Below are 23894 nucleotides of genomic sequence, written 5' to 3'. Positions count from 1 at the left end.
ACCTGGATGAACCAGCAAACTTAGAATGGATTTGGTCCAGGATTGGAAACATTTGCCAGCTAATCGCAAATGAATTTTAAGAAATCCATTCCAGGTTTGTTTTATCTCCCAGGTTCTTCCTTGATAGTCTATCCTCTCCAGCCTTGGAGAAATGTATTCAATATGGTCCTGTGTTAATAATGGTTAATAACAAGAACATTAATAGTTTATATTAAAATATATTAGATATTCCTGTTATTAGAATAAGTCCTATAGGTCTGCAAAACTATGTTTTGTCTTCAGAAATTATAGCACAAGTGACCTGGCTTTTTTATCATCAGTTCCTTCCCTACTAATAGGTCCTTTTCTTTTGGTGCTTTACGAATGTGATATGTTGCAGTTTGTGTAACCCACCTGTGTAAAATCGTAACTTCTGCATATTTGGTAATGCAGCTTTGCATGATGCATTGCAGTTCCTTGTGTTTCAGAGCACTGCAACACAAGTGCTTTGGGGGACAGGTGAAGCACACTGAGCACTATTCTTAGGTCACGCAGTTGGCAGGAGTTATCTATTCAATGCCATATTTTTACTGCTCTCATCTGACCACAGCTAGAAATTGCTGAGCCTTTGTTTAATGGTAGCCACTCTTTTCACTTTTTTATCCCTTCATATTTCTATTTTCACATGAAGCTATTCTGTGCTATCTTTATCAGTGCAACTACATCAGATATCAAAATGTTAACATACCATAAACAGTTACTTCTCAATTACTGCCATAGTAGACAAACAGGAGCAGAATGAATGGTGCAAAGCTGCTGAGGTCTTTAGCTGGGTCTTTAGCTCTTGTCTACTAGGTAACTATAAACCCCCACGTCGCTGTTGCCACCCTGTTAGCAAAATTTGCACAAGTATAAAGGAATTATGGAAAGCATCAGTTTATCATTATGACATTAAATAATAGAAGGGAATGTTACTTTTATGAGGCAGCATTCAGGTAGACAAATATGTGTATGGCTAAAGCAAGAAATCATTTGTTATGAAAACATGGCTGACAGTCATATACATGGCATCTGACAGGACAATTTCCTCAGTGATAACTGTATCTTGATTTGCTGTCTAGAAAAATCTTTATGTTTTGGCAGCCCTATAGGGACAGCAGTTGGGCTGAATAGCAGCTTTGGGTGACATAGTCATAGTGATAATATATCCTAGTGCAGTAAATAATATATATATATATATATATATATTAATATGGTGCAGTACTATAACAATACCAACTGATACTAAAGAAATAACAATCAGAAACAAATTGCACTATGTCTTTTAGGTATATTCTTTTTTTGAATTTATTGAGGTTATCCAATATATACATATGTATTTATATGGTAACAGTGTAGTCACATTAGATATGAAGCCATAACAAAATGGAAACAGTATATCAGGAGCAATGCAAAAAGGGAATAATCAAGACAGCTTGCAATGTAGAGGTCTTGACAAGAGGAGAATTGAAGCACAGTATTAATATGAGGGGGCTCTAAGTAAATCAACCTTGGATATTGAATGATATTGCTGTGTTTTGAAGTGCTGTGAACTAAAAGTGATTGTCCTACTATACTCATGTTTGATTAAAGATTAATGGGTGGGTCATTTGTCTTAATCCTTCCAAGATACCATTAAGTATTGCAGAACCAATTGTGAAGCTGAGATTTAGTAGAAGTATTGAGCATGTTCATAAAACTTTCCCAAGTTTTAAAGAAAAGCTTGGGCTTTGGTTTCTTTGTTGAAGGAGGCCTTTACCTATTCCATTTTAGCAAAACAGGATGAGATGTGGTGGGGGAGGTGGAAATTCAACATTGGATAATAGTTTGTCTACTTACTGCAGAAAAGAAAGAAGGAGCTAACCAATTCAGGTTTATTCTTTTTCTGTGTCTGTATATAAAACAATTAAGGTTAGCAATAGTTAGCCATTCTACTCCTTTTAATAATACATTGATCAAATGTTAATATCTGTTTTGTTTTCTGACAATTTTTTAGTCTCACTCAATTGGGCCAGGACCTGAATTTCAACACACACTTTTTCAAATGGGACAACACAGTCTTTTGGTGTCACACTACCTAACGAGGCATAAAGTAAAGGATTTCATACAAGGTGGCTCAAGGAATAAACTAAAACGCACTGAAATTTCGAAGGTACCATATCCTTTGAGAATGAACAACTAATGTTAATATTAGTTAATATTTTTGTGATTCTGCCTGTCAAAAAAGGAAAAGTTATGGTAAGTGGTCCTCATTCATCTCTGCATTCAGTAACAGGATGGATTTTCTTGTATGATAATAAGGCACTTTGTATGGTTACAGGTTTTCATCTGGTACTTCTCTATTTTCATGCACCCCATATCAACTCACATGTGTATCATGTTATCAGTGTTCCACATAAAGTAAAATCCAACCAGAACATGAAGTTTCCTCAAGAAGTTAGGAAAATTTGCAAAAATAAACCAAACATGTTCACATCAATAAAAAATGTACTATATAAACAGATAATTTTATTTAAAAAAACTGCCTAAAGAATTCTGTAAATCACTTAAAAAAGATCCATTTGTCATTTTATAATGTAATGGAATTGCCCTTTAACCTATAAACGATTACTGCAAAACATATGAAAAGCTTCCTCACAGAAGCAGTTACAGGGAGGAAAAGCAATTAATTGTATTTTCCTGTCTTACATTCAGTTTTCCTGCATTTTATAATCCTGGGTGGTTATTTCCTCTTTAGAAGGAGCAGACAAACCACAAGAATTTGACACATATCCGATTATATCATTTAATAATTTAAGCAATGCAGAAGACTGAGACATAAAGTAACCCTGCTGTTGCCAAGGATGACATTTATTAACATAGATGGAACAAACCTTGCTAATGTTAGATGTAGTCTGGAACTCATCATATAGTATGTTTCATGAACTCAGGTCATTGAAATAGAACATTCACACACACACACAGGACTGAGATAAGAGCTTCATCTACATTTTTGTGGGACTGGAGCCAGGGAAAAAAGATTGAATATCTCCTCTCTTTTTTAATTTGTTGCAAGTGAATTGTTAGATATGACATATCATATTCATAAAGAAAGACGATATTCACTAAATGTCCATTTTAGGTGTAGCTTTGGTAATAAATCACAGGGAATGATTAACATGCTATCAATATTCAGTGAATGTCTGATTTCTAAACTATATTTTATTTTGAGCTAGACAATTATATCAGGATGAATGATCTGGAACCCTACATTTTCTTTTACCAGCTTCTTTTTCTTTTTTACATTGATAATGATTCCCCTCACATTCTGGTTATAGGCACAGTAGGACTTTACGAAGGCAAAAACTTCCTTTCTTTCTCCAGTTTTCACTCCAACAAGTGTCCTGGTTGGAAGATTTCACTTTATATTGGGTTTTAATGACAGCTGAAAATGTTTGACTTTACGTTTAATCCCTGTAAAAGTGGTCACCAAGACAAATAAAGAAAGTTCATTTCCCCAGCAGGAATTCAGCAGGCACAACAAACCTGACAGGCAAACTTTTCCCTTCTATATCCAAAACATAAAAAGTCAAAGCTGTAGCTTTAGCCACACTTTAAAATACAAGTGTAGGTTCACACACACACACTTGTATTTGTATAGGGTGTAGTGCAAAGAATCTGCAAATGCCTAGGGACACAATGGTTTAGCCTGTTTTGAGGACAATCAGTGCTTTGTGTTCTAGTGGGTACAGTAAAGAAGTTAAAAAAAACTTTCTAGTGTAATCTGCTCATGTTTTTTATTCCCTGGTCCCCCCTTTCCCCATCATAGACCTGTTATTAAAATTAATAAAGCAAAACTTCCTGTTTTCACTACATACCTTATTTTAGACCCATTGACATTATCACTAAGTCTATGTACCTCAATATGCAGTGCAAGAAGATCTTGGTTAGTGGAATAGAATTTTATGGGACGCAGTACATAGAATCATGAAAACATGAATATGTGGTAAAGGCCACACATGATGCTGAGCCTTCATGAATAAAAGAACTGAAATCCAATTAAAGAAATTAGTGGGCCACCAAAATTAAGTATGGGGAGGAAAATATTAGATGAGACTCGACGTCCTCCAGCCAGGATATGAAATAGGCTCTAGCTTCTAATGCAGATTGTGAAGAGCTCACAGGGTACAGGAACTCAGAAAAAGCAATTTCAGTACAAACTGGGAGCCAGTACAATATAGAGATCGGCTTTAGTTAATAGAATCCATGTACAACTTAGCTGAAGGGTGACTACAGAGATAGAGATACTGATTTCCATTTTCTGGGTATATTCTTTCTGCTGATGTGGGATTTGGACATTGACATTAAATACAAAATTGAAAGGAAATTATCTTTTTACTGAAGTTCAAAAATCTTTATGGTACCCATTTATTATCAATAATTTTTTTCCCAGTTCTTTCTCCACTGGGAGGCTTCTCTTTTCAGGGCCAAATAGGAAGCAAACAAAAGCACACAGTGTTTTACCTTTTGCACTTTGTTAATATGTTTCTGTTTAATTACCCTTTACACATTGGTTGCTAAAAAGAGACTAGGAAAACCATTTTGCTTTAAACATTAAGCAAATGTGTTTCGGAACTGAGGGTCCTAATTGCAGTTATCCATTCTTACTGGTATAATTGTTTCCAGCTAGTCTATTTCATTTACATTTAATGATTTAAAACAATGATTAACTATTGTGTTCCCTCTGGCAATTTTTAAAAACAGAAAGATTCTAAAAAGATTTTTCACAGTAAAACACTTCCACATGATAGCTTCAGGTTTCTTGTACAACTGTTTGACATTTGTCTTAATTAAACAGAAGGGTTTTATTGAGCGATGAGCTAAACCACACACAGGAAGCAAGGATGAGCTGACCCTTTTATTGTCTTACTTTTTTATCCTTATCACTACCAAATATGTAATAATGCAAGTAAACAAGATGCAGCTACTACACAAAGTGTACTTCACACAAGCAATTACAGCAGATATTTAGCTTTATTTAAAAAGTGGGTTATAAGCATTTATAGCATTTTAGGAACTGGAGCTATGTGGCTTTGGGATTCTAATTGGATATTAGGTTTGACTTCATTTTAGGATTGACACCCATTAGAGCAGTGGTGGTGTAACCAACTGATATTGGACGACAATCTTGCGTGTGTACAGCACTTGTCCGATGTTGTTCATGGATCCGTCCTGGTAGATCCATGAACGACGAACGATCGTAATGAAAGTGAAGGGGAGAGAGTGCAGAGGGCTGCTGCTCTGTCATTCTCCCCCCACCCCTGTCCATAAAGCAAAACAGTGCTTGTTCAGATCGTTTCCAACAACAATTATTGAACGTGTGTACGTAGCTTTTGAGTCCCCAATATATCTTTTTTCATAACAAATTGCGATTGTTTCATAAATGGAAGTCCATAAAACTGACCATCAAAAAATAATAACATTGATACCACATCCCGAATGAGTATGTCTAATATCTAGGACCTTTAAGGCATCAAAATAATACAGAACATATCACAATATTTATTCAAAAATGACTCAAATTATCCAAAAAATGTATTATCAATAAGCTGACATCTCCCAATGGAGTATCATGGACCTGCCCACCAATACCTACCTGCAGGTGGAGCCCCTCCCTGCCTACTCTACTCACCCCAGCTTGGGTTTTCCATGGGGGGTAGCTCATCTACTGATCTTAACTATTGAACTCCTACTTCTATGCTAAAGCTTCCACTGTTCCTAAAGAAGCAATTCTCTCTGTGAAATGCATCAAAATCTGTGGAGGTATGTTTGTAAAACTATTTATCGTTATGTCTTAACTCACATTTATTTTGTCATCTTTTTAATGGTAATGTTTTGAACTATATTCTTTTGTGGAGTTCATATTATTGTCCGGTCTAGCACTTCAAACTATTAAGAAATTTTATTTCAAGTTTGATAAGGAGATCTGGTTTTACCCTACAATACCAACTATTCAATTACAAAATATTCACTTAAAATGTACATCAAGCCTCAAACATTTTCCTTGATTTGTATGTCCTGGGGAAGAATTTGCACCTGCTCAGTTTATAGCACTAGTAGTTCCAGTGGTTTTACAGAAAATGAGGGAAAACAGACAGAAAACAAAACTTGAAAAGGGTTTTAGCTTTCACCTACTCTAGAAAAAAAAGGTAACACAGTCTCCTCCTCTTTTCAAAAATGATAATGCCGACCCCATTCACAACAGTATGAGTCAAAACAAATTAGAAGATAAGTATGCATCAACAATGAGTACAATCAAAACAATAGTTTTAGAAGATGGGTCACGTCCCATGAAGTCCCCAGAAGTCTTGGATGTATGACTGTTTTTGTTCATTTTTGTTCATTTTATTGTTGTAAGAGAGTTACTATTTATTCTTATTTTGAATATTGCCAGCAGGACCATTTTCCTTTCACATTATATCATTATTGAGCATTTAAGTGAACACACTTTTACATTACATGGAAGCCTCCATTGCTGGCTTCTTGTGCCTGGCTATTTTGCTTATCTTGTATACAGATGTGAGTTTTACCAACTTTCTTAATCTCTATACTTATGCCAGACAAATAACTACAAAAATCCAAAACAATTTTTAACATTTCTTTATCATTAAAAATCTGTTAGTTGTCCATGTGGATCTTCTAGATTACACTTACGAGATATACTCATAAATGTTATTGCTATGAAGCCTGGCTAGTCTTTGGAGTCAGATAATAAATGGCTAATTTGGCAAATAGTAACACACAGAAGCTGAATTACTAATGGAGATGAGAGGCTTTACTCAAAAAGACTTGTGTATATTCACTTCAATTATATCATCACATAAAAATCTAATTCCCATTCACCTTGAAGATCCAGTAATGAGGTAGCTGCTGACTGTGGTTATGGGCAACATTTTATCTATAATACTGAACAATAGCAACTAAAATAATGTTTAACCAATTTAAAACAAAATATGTAATCCTTTTGATTTTACTGTCCTACAAATCATATTTGTATTGTATTTCTTAATGCAAAGCATTGTTGTTTTGTGTTCAGATACATATGGATCTACATGTTCTAGAGTGCACATTTTGTAATGGTTCTCATACTGTTATTCGGCCCTCCCCTCAGGCACGTTTTCTTGGTGTCACCTTTGACTCGGCCCTCTCATTTACCCCCCATATTCAGAACATTTCCAGGTCCTGTCACTTTCACCTACGCAACATCTCCAAAATCTGCCCCTACCTGTCCCGGGCCAGGGTCCTCTCCTCCTGTATCACTGTCTGTATTAGTCTGTCATTTGCAATCCCTATTTATTGTACAGCACTGCGTAATATGTTGGCGCTATATAAATCCTGTTTAATAATAATAATAATAATAATAATTTTCTAATAGCCGCATGTCAATGTGAAAATTTCAAATGTTCGTCCCAGATCAACCAGATTCTCTAGGTAGTTGATGTAAATTGGAAGCTTATTTCTATGTCATTAGATCCCTGTTTTTATTAAGGTAAAGCTTATTTCCAGAAATCTCAAATTACTGCATCATTACAATTAAATATGTGATTACTGTATTGATATTAAGCGCTAATTTATAGCTATAGTTAAATAAAATAAAGTCGATATTGGTGTCAATGACCTCTATTCTCAATAAATAAGTGTGGTAATGGCAGCCTCTATCACACTATCAGGACAGATTCCCTTTAATAACATTTCTTATATTTTTTGGGTTGAGTGTGATAGTGAATGTTTTGACCTTTTAAACCTAAAAATTGGCTGATAGCAATAATATGAACTATAAAAGTCACTGAACCTCCTCAGTTTTATTAGGAAACTTACATTTGCTACTCTTAAAAAAAGCACAATGGAATTCTACTGCAAGCCAAAAGGTATAAAACAAAATATCAGTTTATTCAGTTAACTGCTGGAAAATGTTTCCATAATTAAATCAACCTGAGCTATCAAAATCTCGAGCGTCTTACAATACGTTACAGCCATGCTCATGAATACATTCATCAGTAGTGGTCTAGTTATGCTCTGCCATGATGGAAAAGTCAACATCCCAGCAACCATGCAAATTGCAGTATGAACATGAGTGTTTGCCAGCACTTGCTAAAATACATTATCTTCTTTTTTCCCTTTTACCCAATATTTATGTTATATATTGCAAGGAAATGGGAAAGAAAATGAAATAATGTTGTGGGCTTTAAATGTGGAAATTTTTGCTTATCTGTGTTTATTTATTTGATTAGGCATTTAGTAGTAATGCTGTAGAATAAACAGAATTACCATCTGTTTGGAATGGTGCCCTTGCTCTTCGCTGCCTATGCGTACATTATCTCATTATTTGTGAATACTGTTCCCCACTTCTACTGCTCTGTCTTCATTTATGAAGAAATGTTAGTGCCCCAAGTAATCAGAAAAAACATTCCACTGTTAATTTTATATATTCTGGACATAATTATATAATGGTCACGCACAGCAACTTTCCTCCATCTAAAATTTACAGATTGGAACTGCTTCTCTCTACCTAGAAAATAACTCTGAACATGTAAGATTTTCTTTTTATATATCTCCGTGCCTAATATGGGGTCCAGAATTTAGAAGCATCCTAAACATTGACATACATAGTAACAATCTGATATGCCTGTAGAAAACATTATGCTTTATGTAAATATTTCGTTACTTAAATACATAAAGGAACTTAACTTTACTAATGTTCATCCTTGAAGTCATTCTAACTAATCTCTATATGGCACTGGATTTGTAATGGCCAGCTGGGTTAGGGTCAGGGGACTTGCATACACCTTGCGCTAGACCAAGGGATATAAGTGACAGAAATCTAGTAATCATTAGCAGAGTATAAAAAGGAAGCTAGAGGCCAGAGGCTGAAAGGTTAATTAGAAAGCAGACATAATGACATATGATCATTTATAATATTACATGTTGTACCTAATTTTGGAACAGGACACAGTGGTGTCACAGTAAACCCCAGGGAACCTTTTACCGGACACCTAAACTCAGAAACACAAATAATATATGATACAAAAATATATAGCAGCTTGTAGGTCCTTGAATGTGTGTCTGCATTTGTTTTTTTAATATTATAACTGATTACTTTACTAACAAAACATTTTACTTGGCTAACAAAAAACATTTTTTATACAGCTTAGTAGATGAAGCTTAAATTAACACAACTACATTATAAGTTACTGATTCCATGTTCCTCCCCTGCCTTATCTGTTTGAATTGGGCTGAATGGTGATCGAAGGAAACTTGTACAAAGAGAAATGTGGAGACTGCCATAGCTGCCCTTCTTGGACTTGCTCCCTTTCATCTCTGGTTTAAATACTTCCTGAGTCACTGATCTGAATAAACCATGCAGCCTTCCAATCTTAAATATTATCCATTATTTATATAGCGCCAACATTGTCCATAGTCATGTAACTAGCTTTCCCACAAAGGAGCACACAATCTAATGTCCCTACCATAGTCATATGTAATTACCACAATCTGAGGTGGAGCCATTTAATTGAGGGGAGCCAATTAACCTAACTGCATGTTTTTGGAATGTGGGAGGAAACACATCCAAACATGGGGAGAACCCACAAACTCCATGCAGATAGTGTCCTGGCTGAGATTCGAACCTGGGACTTAGTGCTGCAAAGACCAGAGTGCTAACTTCTGAGCCACCGTGCTGCACACATTTGCTTGGATCATAATAATAGCTGGGAAACTAGCGTTTTCCAAGGAAGAGATCAGCAAAGCTAATACTTATACTTTCGCAGTATGGTTTTACTTTTTGAGAGACAGTCTGAAAGTAGGAATCTGCTTTTGTCTTCTTTTCAAAACCCCTTATTCTCTATGTAACCATGTGCTATATTTATATGTGCTATATATATATATATATATGTATTTCTAAAATGTTATTAACCATAATTTGTATCTATTTATGCAGAACTACAATATATATATATAATATAAAAGGGCAAATATTTAAAATATATTTGGTTTGACTACACTTTGCATTAATATTTATATATTAGTTAATATATATATATATTAGTTTTTGTATGGCTTAAAACCCGTCAGTTTTTTTTGTGTCACTTACTGTGTCAGAATAATTACCCTTATTTCCTGTGCAGTACACTTTTTTAATAAGGGAAATCACTTTTTTAGACAATTCTCACAAAAAGAAAGGCCATCCTTGGAAGATTTCCCCTTTATTCATGTTCTGGTGCCAATGTTTGACTTTGCTTCACTTTTAGTCTAGCTGAAAAATGGTCACAAAGACAAATCAAGAGATCAAATCAAGTAGACACATAAACAGTAAAAAACACCTTACATAATAAAAATATAATAAAGTTAACGCATGCATGTCTTGATCCATGTTTTGGTTTAGAAAGTACTTTAGAAGTTTGGCAATGGGGGTCAGCTGTGCTTCCTCTTTAGCTATCATCACACCAGGGATCATAACACCAACCAACCACCTTACCTGTCTACGTTGGCCCCGATATTGGTTGGTCATTCTTTTTGAGAATGATTCTCTAGTGAGTGGAAGCCCTATCCTTTAAGAAAAAAAAAATTTGTGGCAAATTTGTGGATTAACATTAATCTAATTATAATTTTCCATTGTGATGTCAGATGTTAGCAGCCTGGGTGTATCTAAGGGCTGCAACCTGGAAGTTGTCTTCAGCAAAGCCATATACTCCATGCTGGGTACTCGAATAACACCAGACTAAAAGTAATTAGTCAGAGTGTTGAAGTAAGTAACACTGCACCTCTGTCATCCTTTTAAAGTACTGTTTATGAATGTTACATCATGAACAAAACTTTTACCACAGGTCACTTCTGGGGATGCCTGTAATTTAACTGTCTGTATACATCTCAGGGAAGCAGTGCCACATTTATTGGAGCAGGGGAGTAAAATTCTGGGAATTTGGTTAAACTAAGTGTTACAATAATTTTGAGGAAGGTAAACATATTTGGTAGTTTTAATGATGAATGTAGAATAAATAAACCATTTAATTATGGACTTGTACTTGGAGAAGTTTTAAATGCTTTACCACGTTTTCTTTCTACATGTTCAAGTATTTGATAATACATATATATAAAAAAAACACGTTTTTGTTTCCTTAACAATGATGAAATCACTCCTGTTGGACCCACATACCAAGATGTCATAAAGGAAACCCAACAGATGAGAAAAAATTTACAACAGGATCATGAAATGTAAGCATTATTTTGGTTTCATGATTTAAAATTTATGACTATGATCGGGGGGCACTATTGACTGAAGTGGTAATGGACATATAAATTTAAAGAATTACCAGGAGAATGACAGGAAGATGCAAGAATCACTTTGAGCAATGGCGGTTTGCCTAAATATAAATTTGGAAAGAAGCACAGATGAACAATTCCAAAGTAAATGATGTTATAGTGATGAAAATGTGAAGTATGGCATTGAGATCCTTTTTAATATTTGATTGCTAGCCATGAAAATTATCCCTCATACCGCTGTTCCTTGGTTGACCACCACCCTGTGTTGGTGAGACACCACTTGCCACAAACACCAGATAACCCTGTTTTTTTCCTGAAGAAGTGGAATTAGTCCCTGAAACGCGTATAAACAGGGTGCACCCCTTTAAGGGTGACCCCGACTGGAATATCTTACACTGTGTTTGGTTTGCATGTGTTTTAAGATTTTATATGATAGTGATTTTAATGTTATTTAATAAAGTATTTTCTTTTTTCATAAAATACAAGAAATGTTTTGAATTTGTATCTGCTTGCCCTCAAAATCCAATTAATTAGTGGAATTCCACAGATTTAGAATTGTTATGTATTAGGGATGTGGCCTTGATAAGGTAAACAGGTTGGATTTTGTACTTTTGTGATTTAAATAAGTACATCTCATGGAAATTGTTAAGGTTTTATGGTATATTCATTCTTTAAATTATTATATTTAAATATATATAAATATATATATTTAAATATATATGAAAATATATTTTTATCACATGGAAAAATTAAGTACACCATTTACCACCAGGATGGATCAAATCCCTAAATTAAAAGTGTTTCAGGATTGATGCCAATGATTAGAACCTCATTAGGAAGTATGCATTTAGAACCTTATTTAACCTCCCTAGCGGTACATTTCTCTCCGGTTTTATATGACTAAAAGCGGTATATTGGTTTTCATGAAAATTTATTTTACAGTATATAATATATACTTATAATATATTATATATATATATGGGGTTACCGCTAGGGAGGTTAAAGATAATGGGCCTGATTCACTAAAGCTGGATCTGGTCAAATGATTTTGAAGAAATTCATTCCAGGTTTGCTGGATCACCCAGCTTTACTGATGAAAGTCTATCCTCTCCAGGCTTCTAGAGCTTTATTAAAGAAGGCCAAATAACTTCCAAACATGCCTCTTATAGTACAGAAATTGTGTCCTCCTGATTTGGATATCGATAGTGTCACTATTAATTGATTACGTGTTTCGTGGAATGCAGTCCACTTCTTTAGATTAGAAGACAGATCTCTTGCCCTGCAGTAATAGTGCCAAATTTGGTCTTACCAATGCACTGCACGTGTGTCAGGTTAACATGGTCAAGTCATCATGATTGACACGTTGGGCCTGATTTATTAAAGCTCTCCAAGGCTGGAGCGAATACACTGTCATCAGTGAACCTGGGTGATCCAGCGAATAGATTTCTTCCAAAGCCATTTGCTATTTGTTAGCAAATGTTTTTAATTCTGGACCAGATCCATTTCAGGTTTGCTGGATCACCCAGGTTCACTGAATAAAGTGTATCTTCTCCTGCCTTGGAGAGCTTTAATAAATCAGGCCCATTAAGACATCATGAATCAGTCATCATGCGATGTGACGCATATAATTGAATCGTGACATGCATAAATGAATCATGATGCGTATTAATGTACGTCAGACGCTTTATCTGATAAAAGCTTGAAAATGTCATTTACTAAACTAGAAACTCAGACCCACTGTCCAGATTATCTCTTGAGGTTTCATCGTAAGAGAAAGCTTTCTTGAGGTTTGTATGAAAATTAATGTAGCTGCTTACATATTTGTAGCATTCACATGCATTGTAGGGACTAATAGAATAATCTAAAGTGGTAGGATTAGTCCTGTAATCTGCACTGTCTGTTTCTGTTTAATAATGTCTGTGAAATGTTTTTTATATATTTCAACATTTTCCTAGAATATTCTTTAGATAAGCTTTCTGTCAACATTCAATAAAAAATTACAGTCACTATCCCAAGCATGGTTTTAATTGTTTAAATTGGTGTGGAGACCTATTAAAGCTAAATTGATAACAGTAAAAAAAAAAAAAAACCTTTTAATCAATTTTTCTGCCAATTCGAATTTTCTTGGTTGTGCAAAACCAAAACAATATTAAAATGGTAGCAGCAGATTGTTGTGGACTATGCAGTTAATTTTGTTTTCCCACCAAAGCCAATGGAAAACCTCTAAAATTGTCATATGTATAGGCAGTGTCTTTGACACAATGCAGTCATCTGTAGCTGGCAAAAAAAAAATCAGTATAGACATATGTTAATCAGTTTTTTTCATATTTTTTAACAAGTAATATTTGTACATTTTCACAATGAAAATTTAAAGAAATAACCTGATGTTTTAATCTGCAGGCTCGAAGCAAGGACCCAAAAAGAACTTGCAGAGATTCAGCAACAAAATGTGAAAGTCAAGTGTCAAATTGAGAAGTATGAAATACATATGAGGAAGTTTTGTTTTTTCATATTGGTTATTCAAACACACACCCCAGAAAAACTGGCTTTATTTGAATTAATCTATGGATTAATCTTCAGTTGTTCATATATCCAAGTGGTAGTTAAAAAATTGTTCTAACATACAGATAATGATTTTCTCCAGACTTGTACTCTTCTACCTCACACTAACAGTGCAATATTAAAAAAGAGACAGGCTAATTCGGCCTGATTTATTAACCTCCTGGGCTGTTCATTTCTGTCCGTATTTATATGTCTAAAAACGGTACATTGTCTTTCATGAAAATTTATTTTACATTGTAGGCCTGTAAGGCATAACTCACCGAAATATGTCCAATATTTAATAAATTTAATAATAAACTTTAAAGAATACAAAACTCAGTTAAAACAAAAGTGCATAAATAAATCAAAAATACTGAAACCTGTAATATAACTGTACAGTAGCATATATATATATATATATATATATATATATATATATATATATATATATATATATATATATATATATATATATATATAGAGAGAGAGAGAGAGAGAGAGAGATATATATATATATGCTACTATGCTACTGTACAATTTTATTACTGGTATACTACAGGTTTTAGTATTTTTGATGATATATATATATATATATATATAATGTATATATTGATATATAATGATTACTTTGTATATTTTGTATATAATAAATTTGTATATAAAATATTTTGAAATTCCTGCCACACTCCATTGCACACACGCACGCATCAGGGACTGCCGGGGACAGAGAAAGAGGACGCGGTCAGCGGATGGGATCGGACAGGCAGCCGGTGGGACCAGGTAAGTCTTCATTTTTTTTTTTTTTAGCTACCCTGAGTGTGGCTCGGGGTTACCCCTATCAGCTGTTTTTTTTACCCCAAGCCACATTTGGGTTACCGCTCAGAAGGTTAAAGCTCACCAAGGCTGGAGAGAATGCACTTTTATCAGTGAAGCTGGGTGATTCAGCAAACCTGGGATGGATTTCCTAAAAGTCATTTGCTAGCAAATGTTTTCAATCTTGGACCAGATCCATTCTAGGTTTGCTGGATCACCCAGGTTCACTGATGAAAGTGTATCCTCTCCTGCCTTGAAGAGCTTTAATAATCCAGACCCAGTACCACTATTTTTATCTTTACTGTGTGTTCTTTTAAAATAGACCTAAAGGTTAGGATGCAAACAGTCTAATGGAATGGGATAGTGAGTAATAGAAAGCCTGAAATACTTTTTCTGGTGACAATTCTACTCCTGGCTTGCTGAGTATTTCAGACTTATTTTTTTACTTATTTATTTATTCTCCTTTTACAGAAATTCCTATCCTGGTGGCAATGTCTCTACTTATTTCTACCAGTACAGGAAATTAGCAGAAAGCTTGTCACCAGGATAGGAAGTTCTTAATTTGTTTACTGTAAAATAAATGTATTGTTGCTAACTGTTTCCCCAGTGAAGGTGTTTCCTCTACTTCCATCCTCTACAGGTAATGAGGGAAAATTTCCGAATGGGAAGACTGCTTTTAAAACCTGAAAGAAGTTCTATTAGTTACTATATGTGGTGTCATATAGCATTAATATTTTTAAAGAATTAACATAGAAAATGCTAAGTACCCCCAGACCTGGCAATGGAGCAGGTGATAGTGTGGGTCTTATTCTCTGCCCTAGTTGCCATTCCAACTCAACTTCTCTAATTTTCACTTCATTTGGAGTACATTCAGTCCATCTTTTCTGCCCCTACCTTGCATTGCTGCTGTTGTCCACTGGCCCCCTGGCCTAATCTCTCAATATTTGGACAACTTTGCCTCTTGGCTCCCACACATTCTTTCCAGTGACCTATCTACTTCCTTTCTTGGTGACTTTATTGTTGCATTGGATGACCCTAGCTACCATCCCTCCTCCCCTCAGCACTCCATTACCAGAACATAAACAGCCCCACACAAATTGCCATACACACAATGGATTTTGTCTTTTACAAACTCAGGAACTTCACCCACCCTGACTGACAACTTCCCTTTTCTGGCCACAACCTTCTTACCTCCAACTTTTCATCTTGCACTCCTTTGCTACCTCTCAGACCAGTGTGATGGCAGAGAGATATCTGTAACCTCAATCACAACCTATTCTCAAACTACCTTACTTCACTAACACCCACTCTTTTTAAATTCCCATCTCTGGATAAAGCTGCCACTCAATTTAACCACTTTCTACTTTTGGTTCTAGACAAAGTTGTGCCTCCCACCTTCCTCTCACCCAGTCCTGCTAACACCTGACCTATGCATGCACAATTACAATACACATAAACAAAATACTGCGGAGTACAAATAGGGGAAATTTGGCCTCTGACTTTCTTGATTATAAAAATTGGCTACAACTCTTTATAACCCCCACTCACTGTTGGCAAGCCACAATACTTCTAAACCCTACACCTGCTTCTTGATGACTACTCTCTCTGCCCAAGACATAGTACCTAATTTAAAGATAAAATCAAAACTGTTGTCTGTGACCATTAAACAACTTCAACCAATTCACCCCTCCCACCTGTAAATCCTCCATAACCTTCTTCAGCCCTGTTAATTTGGACAATTTTTCTGCTCCTGCACAACTGAACTATTCAACCTCTCCTTTTTTATTGGTATCTTCCCTTAGTCTTCACACATGCAGTTCTCCCAATCCTGGTTGTCCTAATGTCCTATCTCCCTTCTGCCATATGTTTCCAAACATCTTGTCCCCAGAGACCACTAGAATTCTTGTACATACTCTTATCTCTCGTCTGGACAACCACCACTCCTCATCTGCTGCCTATTATTTCAAATCTTTACTTTGATTTCCTTTCAACCTCAGATTTAAATTCAAGTTACCGTGCTTTCCACAACTCTTGTCCCACCTACATTTCAGATCTTACACACAAATACACCACTGGTGTCTTCTCTACACCACCAATAACTAATGTCTTCCTCACTAATAACCTTGTCACATGCATGACTTCAAGATTTTGTTAGAGCTGCCCCCATTCTCTGGAACTCTCCTCCTCAGCTTATTATGCTTGCTTCTACTTTCTACACATTTAAAATAGCCCTTAAAACACATCTTTCCAAACTCTTTAAACCTGTCTTCTTTGTCTCCTTACTCTCACACCATTCCATATCTTCCCTCCCTCCTATTGTGTACCACTCTACCCCACCTCCTGGATTGTAAGCTCTTCTGTGAAGGGTCCTCTCCTCTTCCTGTGCCATTGTTTGCATCTGTTCATCATTTGCAAGCCCTAACACTGCGTAATATGTTGGCACTTTATAAATAACGTTTAATAATACATGTAAACTAGTTACAAAACACATCCTTAGTTTGATTTAGGAAAACAACAACTCTTGTTATAAGTAATCATTTATGGATTTCCTTGACTTTAATGGTTATACACATTTTTAAAAATTAAAAAAAAGAGTTATGTGTCATGTTATAATTGCCAACAGCCAGGGCAAGCACAGACAAAGCATGCCTTCCATTAACTTCAAACAGTTTGGCTGCCTGGACCAGATCAAGTAAACTGCATATCATCAGTTGTTCCAGTTTTATAAACTAGACAAAATTATTGGATTATATTTACAGATTTAAGAAGCTCTGCTATTAAAATACGGTACTTTTTATTAGGTTTGCTCTAAAGGCTACAGTGTTTGTGTCTCTTACAATAACATTCTATTTATGTCTCTAAGAAAAGTTACAGTATAATAACTCCAATGTGGACATGTCATTTATCTTGTCATCACTATTAGTCTTGGTTTTATCAGCTTATGAAAATGTTATTAATGGGTAAGATTATGCCCCCCCCCCCTGCCCTAATGTAAACCAATACAATACAATGACCAAATATTGTATGGTTGTATTCATTTATATAACCATGTAGTTCCCTAAGTAGACTGCCCTAAGTAGACCTGAATGGATCTACAGGGCTGCATTCAGAAACACATGGATGTTTACACAATAGCAGGCCCCAATAAAAAGGGTAGGTAGTAGTTTGCAAATCTCACGTGCAGTGACTGGCCATTGCCCAGCAAACATCCTACAACCAAGCTGACGTCAATCATATTCGGTGGTCTTTAGAATGGGACCCAATACACCTCCAAATTTATATGTTGGTAAAAAATGGTATTTGCTGCAGTGCTCACAGATCTTTCTGAAAGCCTAAATTTGCATGCATATTACATATCACACTTTCTCTTTCTTCTGCAGAATGAAACAGGAACTCTCAAGTGGAGGAAAACTAAACACTACTCTTCTTTTGGAAAAATTGGTAAGACATTTTTTTTTTACATTTTTTAAATTAAGTTGTTGTTTAACGGTAGTGTATTTGAAAAATAAATTCTGAATGTGTGTAATGATTGTAAAAAAAAAACTCTTGCATTCATCTTTTCTTGTAAAATAAGATAACTTTCTCTAGTTTAAAATGGTAAGATTTTGTACTGATGACACAACTGTCGTATCTGGCTAAGAATCCTTCACACAGAAGCCAGAGGCCTGCAGTCAAAAACTCTTTGGGTATTTACTTGTAAGACTTAATTAGCCTGATTTGTTTTTGTAGGATGAAAAACGTGAGACCTCCCACAGACTTTTGTGACCATTTTTCTGCAGTCATGGAGAACAGGTTAACAAAAGCAAACTGCAGCAGCTGTATTTCATTTTAAAGTTAAAGGTTCTGTAATGTAACTTCCCAAATTACATTTCAGTGGTACCTTGCTACAGCCACCTTGCACATCAACTGGATACTTCTTCAGATTGTGTAGCCTGGGTTGTCTGTATGCTAAATATCAATGCTAGGAAGCAGAAACAGCTGAATTTTACTGTGACATTATGACTTAACTTAGGAATTGTAAAGTACTATACAAATGAGATTTAAAGTATAAACAAAGATTGTTATCCAGGGCCAGAGTAACACCAATCTTGGACAAGGCACTAGTTATGCTATAAAATAAATATATCAGAGAATCTGACTCAGGGTATGTGATCAGCTAAACTGTTTACAGATGTGAAGAAAGTGTCAGTTTAGCTACTTGCCAGAAATCCAATACAAAGGGGACTGCTAAATATCTATTTGTATTGGAGGTAGCCACCAGTGCTTGACATAAATCATATTGTGTAAAAAAGAAACTTACCATTATGTGTACGCTCTAATATAGCAAATTACAGCATGGTAGCTTTTCTGTCTGACACCAACAGCATCCATAAGCTGATCACATAATTTTATGACCACTTGCTCAATTTTTTCTGTTAGATATGTGGCCGGGATATCTGTACCAGACACAACATGTGTTCTGCTTTCACACAGACCTCTTAGAAGTGCCGCATGTCTACATAACTGTCAGATTAGTTACATAAAGATAAATAGAGCTTTTAGTATAATCCACCTAAAGTGAGTCTTGCACAAAAATGTAGGGACCACCTGTTACACAGTGCCCCCCCCCCCCCCCCATTAAAACACATTATACTCGTAAAAGAAGAACACAGGTGAGGCAAGAAAATATATTTACACCAAGCTTTCACCCACATAACTTAGGTCAGGGTGATGTAACTATACTTCTGGCCTGGCAAGATCCCGGAAATACTGAGAATCTCAAATCTTGTGAGAAGATGGATCATCATCTTAGACGATTGGGAATGTTAAGCATTGCCAGGATCTTGCTGAAATGATCATAAAAACACCCCCTTCAGTGGTGCCAAACCTGTAGGTTCTTTTTGGCCACTATGTAATAAGCAATGCCTAAATTTTAGTGTAAAGTCCACCTAATTGGTACATCCAGTGCTGGTTTCATTTTAGATTATACCCTAGAAAAAGCAAAAGCAAACTGTCTTTTGACAACTGAAAATAGAGCCATGAATTGCATGAACTCAATTACGGATTGCACTGGCATGAACTTTGTCATCTTTGAGGGAGCATATCATTGGATGATGTCACTGGATGATGCTTAAACGAATGGCTGTATCCTTCTGCAGGACAAAGTAGAGGAAGGTATTGCCAGGGGGAGCATTGTGATATCAGGTGGGGGGTAAAATAAATAAATGTCTATGTTACATTAAGATTACCTATTATGCATGCACTTAACATGAAACAATATACATATGATAAAATATTAGGCCCACTTTATTAGCATTGTAATGTGGAGCCCCTAAAACAAAAAACAGGATGGTTAGCTAACAATGCATGAAGACTTTGTAGAGGGCTATAAGGGCTATAGCAGTGAGTAGAATGTTAATCAATGTTGCCCTCTACTTTTCTTGGTGGTAAAAATAGGTAGAGCATTTTTTTCTCTTTCCACACCAGGTTCTATAGTTCGCTTTATCTTTCTTTTTGCATTGTTCCTACTGTTTTCTATTGCTTTGGTGGGGCTCATTCATAGAGTAAACATTTGGCACAATACACACATTTTACACTTGGATCTCTTCTTCAATTATTGTTAGTCCAGAGATTGTTTCTATATAGAAGACACAATCAGAGCAGCTGGTCACTTTGCTCCTTGCTTATACCTTACAGTCCGGCAAACTGGTATGTCTTTAAGAAACAACATTTTTCCTGTCACTTGTTTACACCCCTCTGCTACTGCAAGTAGTTCTTGAAATTCATCCCATGATTTTGCTGTTACTGCTATCATTTTATTACTTTCAGAACCTTTCTGGTATGATTGGCACTATTGGCTCACAACTACTTTATTTATTATTGAAAAGTTTTCTGTCTAAACTGCCCACTGGCCTGGCCGTACTGGTGCAGGAGAAACAACTGCTTGCTCCCACCTCGCTGTCTGATTTATATTCAGAACATGCAGTTATACCCACCTCATTGAAATTGGCTTAGTCACTTCAGTATTTTGTGGAATATTTCCCATCATCATGTCAGTGAATGCTTTATCTCCAAAGAAGATAGTCACGGACAGCCTTATACAGAGACTGAAAATTTCCTGTCTTGGCTTTATGGAATTCCTGCAAGTCTAAGCTCCTTGTCAATGTTTTTCCTAATAATTACAATTTATGAATTTCACTTCAGGGTAGATGCAGCCAGACAGAAGTTTCCAGGCAGTTTTCCGCTCTTCTGTACCACGGAATCTAGAAGTGCTTCACTGCAGTTGCACACCAACAAGGCATCCACGATTCCTGACACAGGGCCTGGGCCTCCCAAAGGCTGGATAAAATACACTTTCTTTAGTAAAGCTGTGAGATCCAGCAAACCTGGAATGGTTCTGGTCCACGATTCCTTCTGTAGACTGATTTTCTTCACTGCTGGTTCTGTGCTCAGGACAGTGTTTTAAATGATCTGGGCCCTCCAGTCTATAACTGCAAAAAGAACCAATATTTGTACATTCCCCTGTATCTAACAGGTTTGAAATCCTCTCTAGACAGATCTATTGATTCTTGCTAGAAATCTTTTTTAAGTGATGCCCCTTTCAGTTTTCCTTCTTAAAATTAAATAAACAAAACAAAGGAAAACATTTATTTCAAGCTTTAAATGCCACAAGTGTGTAGAGTACACATCTCAAACACTGAGACCTTTGGCACAAAACGGGGTGAAGGATATTGATTTATGTTTGCAAAATTTTGACTATTCAATACTTTTGTCAGTGGACAGGAGGTGGTATCCCCTGGATACAAGATAAAGTTTCTAACTCCCCATTTAGACAGATTTTTCATTTCATCCTTTTTCTTGACAAGACGTTGTGGTCCTGTTTTTGGCTGCAGTAGTGAGAATTCTTGGCTTTAGTGGACACCTAATATAAAATTGTTAAAACTGTTATTGGACTAGTATGTACCACATCCCTAAATAATAAAAACTAACAATGCTGACAATTTGAGATGTTTCAGGTGCCTAAAAGAGCCTAAATAATACAATTTGTACAAACTCTATTTACATATGAAATAATTAGGAATAATGTCGTTCAAACCTCCAAAACTATGCACAAATTGTCATTATTCTCATGTTTAACTAGCCTTCTTATTTTTGTTCAAAAGGGCAAGCTAAATATATTTTCCTCAGTTTAAAACCATAACACTGGTCAACAAACATTTTCTTTCCAGATTAAAGTCATTTTAGGTTCATTTCATGTTTCATGCTCCGATTCCAAATATGGTTTTGCTAGATTGTCTCTAGTTTTTTACCTGAATACCATGAATGACCTGAATAATAACTTCATAGAAAAATAATGAAACATGAAAAACAGACAAAATAAAACTAGATATACAAAATTAAATTTTTGAAATACTTAATGTAAATATATTCTATATTCAGTATATTTACAGAACTAATCACAAAGAAGTAATTAAAAAAACTGTTTGTATGATTTCCTTGTATGCTGATGATCAGGACAATCACATTGAAGGTTTCAGCAGTAGTCTGACATCATGTGTCTATCCCATCTGCCCTGATACCTTTCTTCCATCACCTTTATATCTTGATGGAACCTCTCCCCTTGTTCCTCACTGAAATCGCCAAGGTTTTCTGGAAATTTTTGCAAATGGCTATGGAGATAGTGTACATTTATGCTCATAGTAGCACTTAAGTGTTTAACGTTTAAGAGCAAGTTTTGTACCAGTTCTTCATAATTTTGTGCTTTATGGTTACCCAAGAAGTTCTTGACAACCATGACATGACATAGCTGTGCCAGGTAGAAGCTTCAGTATCAGTCATGTAACTTGTGAAATTTGAGTAATTTATCAGTTTCCGTATCTGAGGTCCATCAAAGATTCCGGCTTTTAATTTTTCAGTACTCAATCCAGGGAAGAATCTACAAATGTATTCGATGCAATCACCGTCCTTGTTCAGAGCTCTAACAAATTGCTTCAATAATCCCAGCTTTATGTGTAGTGGAGGGAGAATGATTTTTTCTTTGTCAACCATTGGCTTGTTAATGATGTTCTCTGCACCTTTTTTCATGTTTTACCTTGGAGGCCATGTCACCTTTTTCCAGTGATCCTGCTTTACTCTACTATCCCACAAGCATATGAAGCATGGGTACTTTGTGTATCCACTTTGCTGTCTAAGTAGGAAGTTCTCAATTTTTAAACCAACACATACGGACCATTGGTGTTCATGATAGCAAAGCTTTTGTAAGACCATTTTGAGCACGGTGGCTCAGGGCTTAGCACTCTGGCCTTTGCAGCGCTAGGTCCTAGGTTCGAATCCCAGCCAGGACACTATCTGCATGGAGTTTGCAGGTTCTCCCCGTGTCTGCGTGGGTTTCCTCCCACATCCCAAAAAACATGCAGTTAGGTTAATTGTCTTCCCCCTAAATTGACCTTAGACTGTATTAATGACATATGACTATAGTAAGGACATTAGATTGTGAGCTCCTTTGAGGGACAGTTAGTGACATGACTATGGACTTTGTACAGCGCTGCGTAATATGATGGCGCTATATAAATACTGTGTAATAATAATAATAATAATATTTTCATATTCTTCTTTAAGTTTTGTTGAGTGACCAATAGGAATTGATGCATAGCAACTGCCATTATGCAGTAAAACAGATTTCAAACTTTGAGTGGAACTGTGTATGAAAAGCCACCAGTCCTCTCCTTCATATGGGCTAGTAGTCCAAGGATGTTACAACAGTACACAAAGTCTCCATTTTCACTGAACTATAGTAGGAGTGTCACCTCTCTTGTCCTATAAACCATTATTTTAACTTCCATTTTCAGACAGTTCTTTTCTTTTAGACTGAAAGCTTAAAGTTCAGATGCTTGTTTTGACAGACTTAGGTCACATATTAAATCATTGAGCTCTTCTTGGGGAAACTGCTGGTTTGATGAAACATTTCCTTCATATTCACTTCCACTGCTAACTCCTAGATTACACTCCAAACCCTGTATATCGTCCATGTCAGACACAGGAATATCAGGGAGTGTACTGAACACTGGTATGGGAACATCAGCACCATGCGGCAAGGGTCGTCTTGCTGATTCCAAATCCGGGTACTCCCACTTGTTTTTCTTGTAACGATTGAAACCTTTTACATTCACAGCACAAAAATAACAATCATTATGATGATTTTTGAGCTCTTGCCATACCAAAGGGACACCAAATTTCAATTTTTT

General features: G+C 35.8%; 1 protein-coding gene across 1 annotated transcript in view; it reads left to right on the top strand.

Annotated features, from left to right (window-relative positions):
- Nucleotides 1–23894, top strand: part of FAM227B (family with sequence similarity 227 member B) — a gene marked incomplete at its 5' end in the record, with an annotated part of 149187 nt that overhangs the window by 115496 nt on the left and 9797 nt on the right. The window contains 4 exon segments of the mRNA XM_072402412.1: nt 2015–2175; nt 11191–11268; nt 13717–13791; nt 18051–18111. Of these exon segments, the coding sequence (XP_072258513.1) occupies nt 2015–2175; nt 11191–11268; nt 13717–13791; nt 18051–18111 (375 nt within the window).

The sequence above is a fragment of the Pyxicephalus adspersus genome, chromosome 2 (genome assembly GCF_032062135.1).
Source record: "Pyxicephalus adspersus chromosome 2, UCB_Pads_2.0, whole genome shotgun sequence".
In the NCBI taxonomy this organism is placed as follows: domain Eukaryota; kingdom Metazoa; phylum Chordata; class Amphibia; order Anura; family Pyxicephalidae; genus Pyxicephalus; species Pyxicephalus adspersus.
Note: the sequence above shows the minus strand (reverse complement) of the source record. Positions and strands in the feature narration are given on the sequence as shown.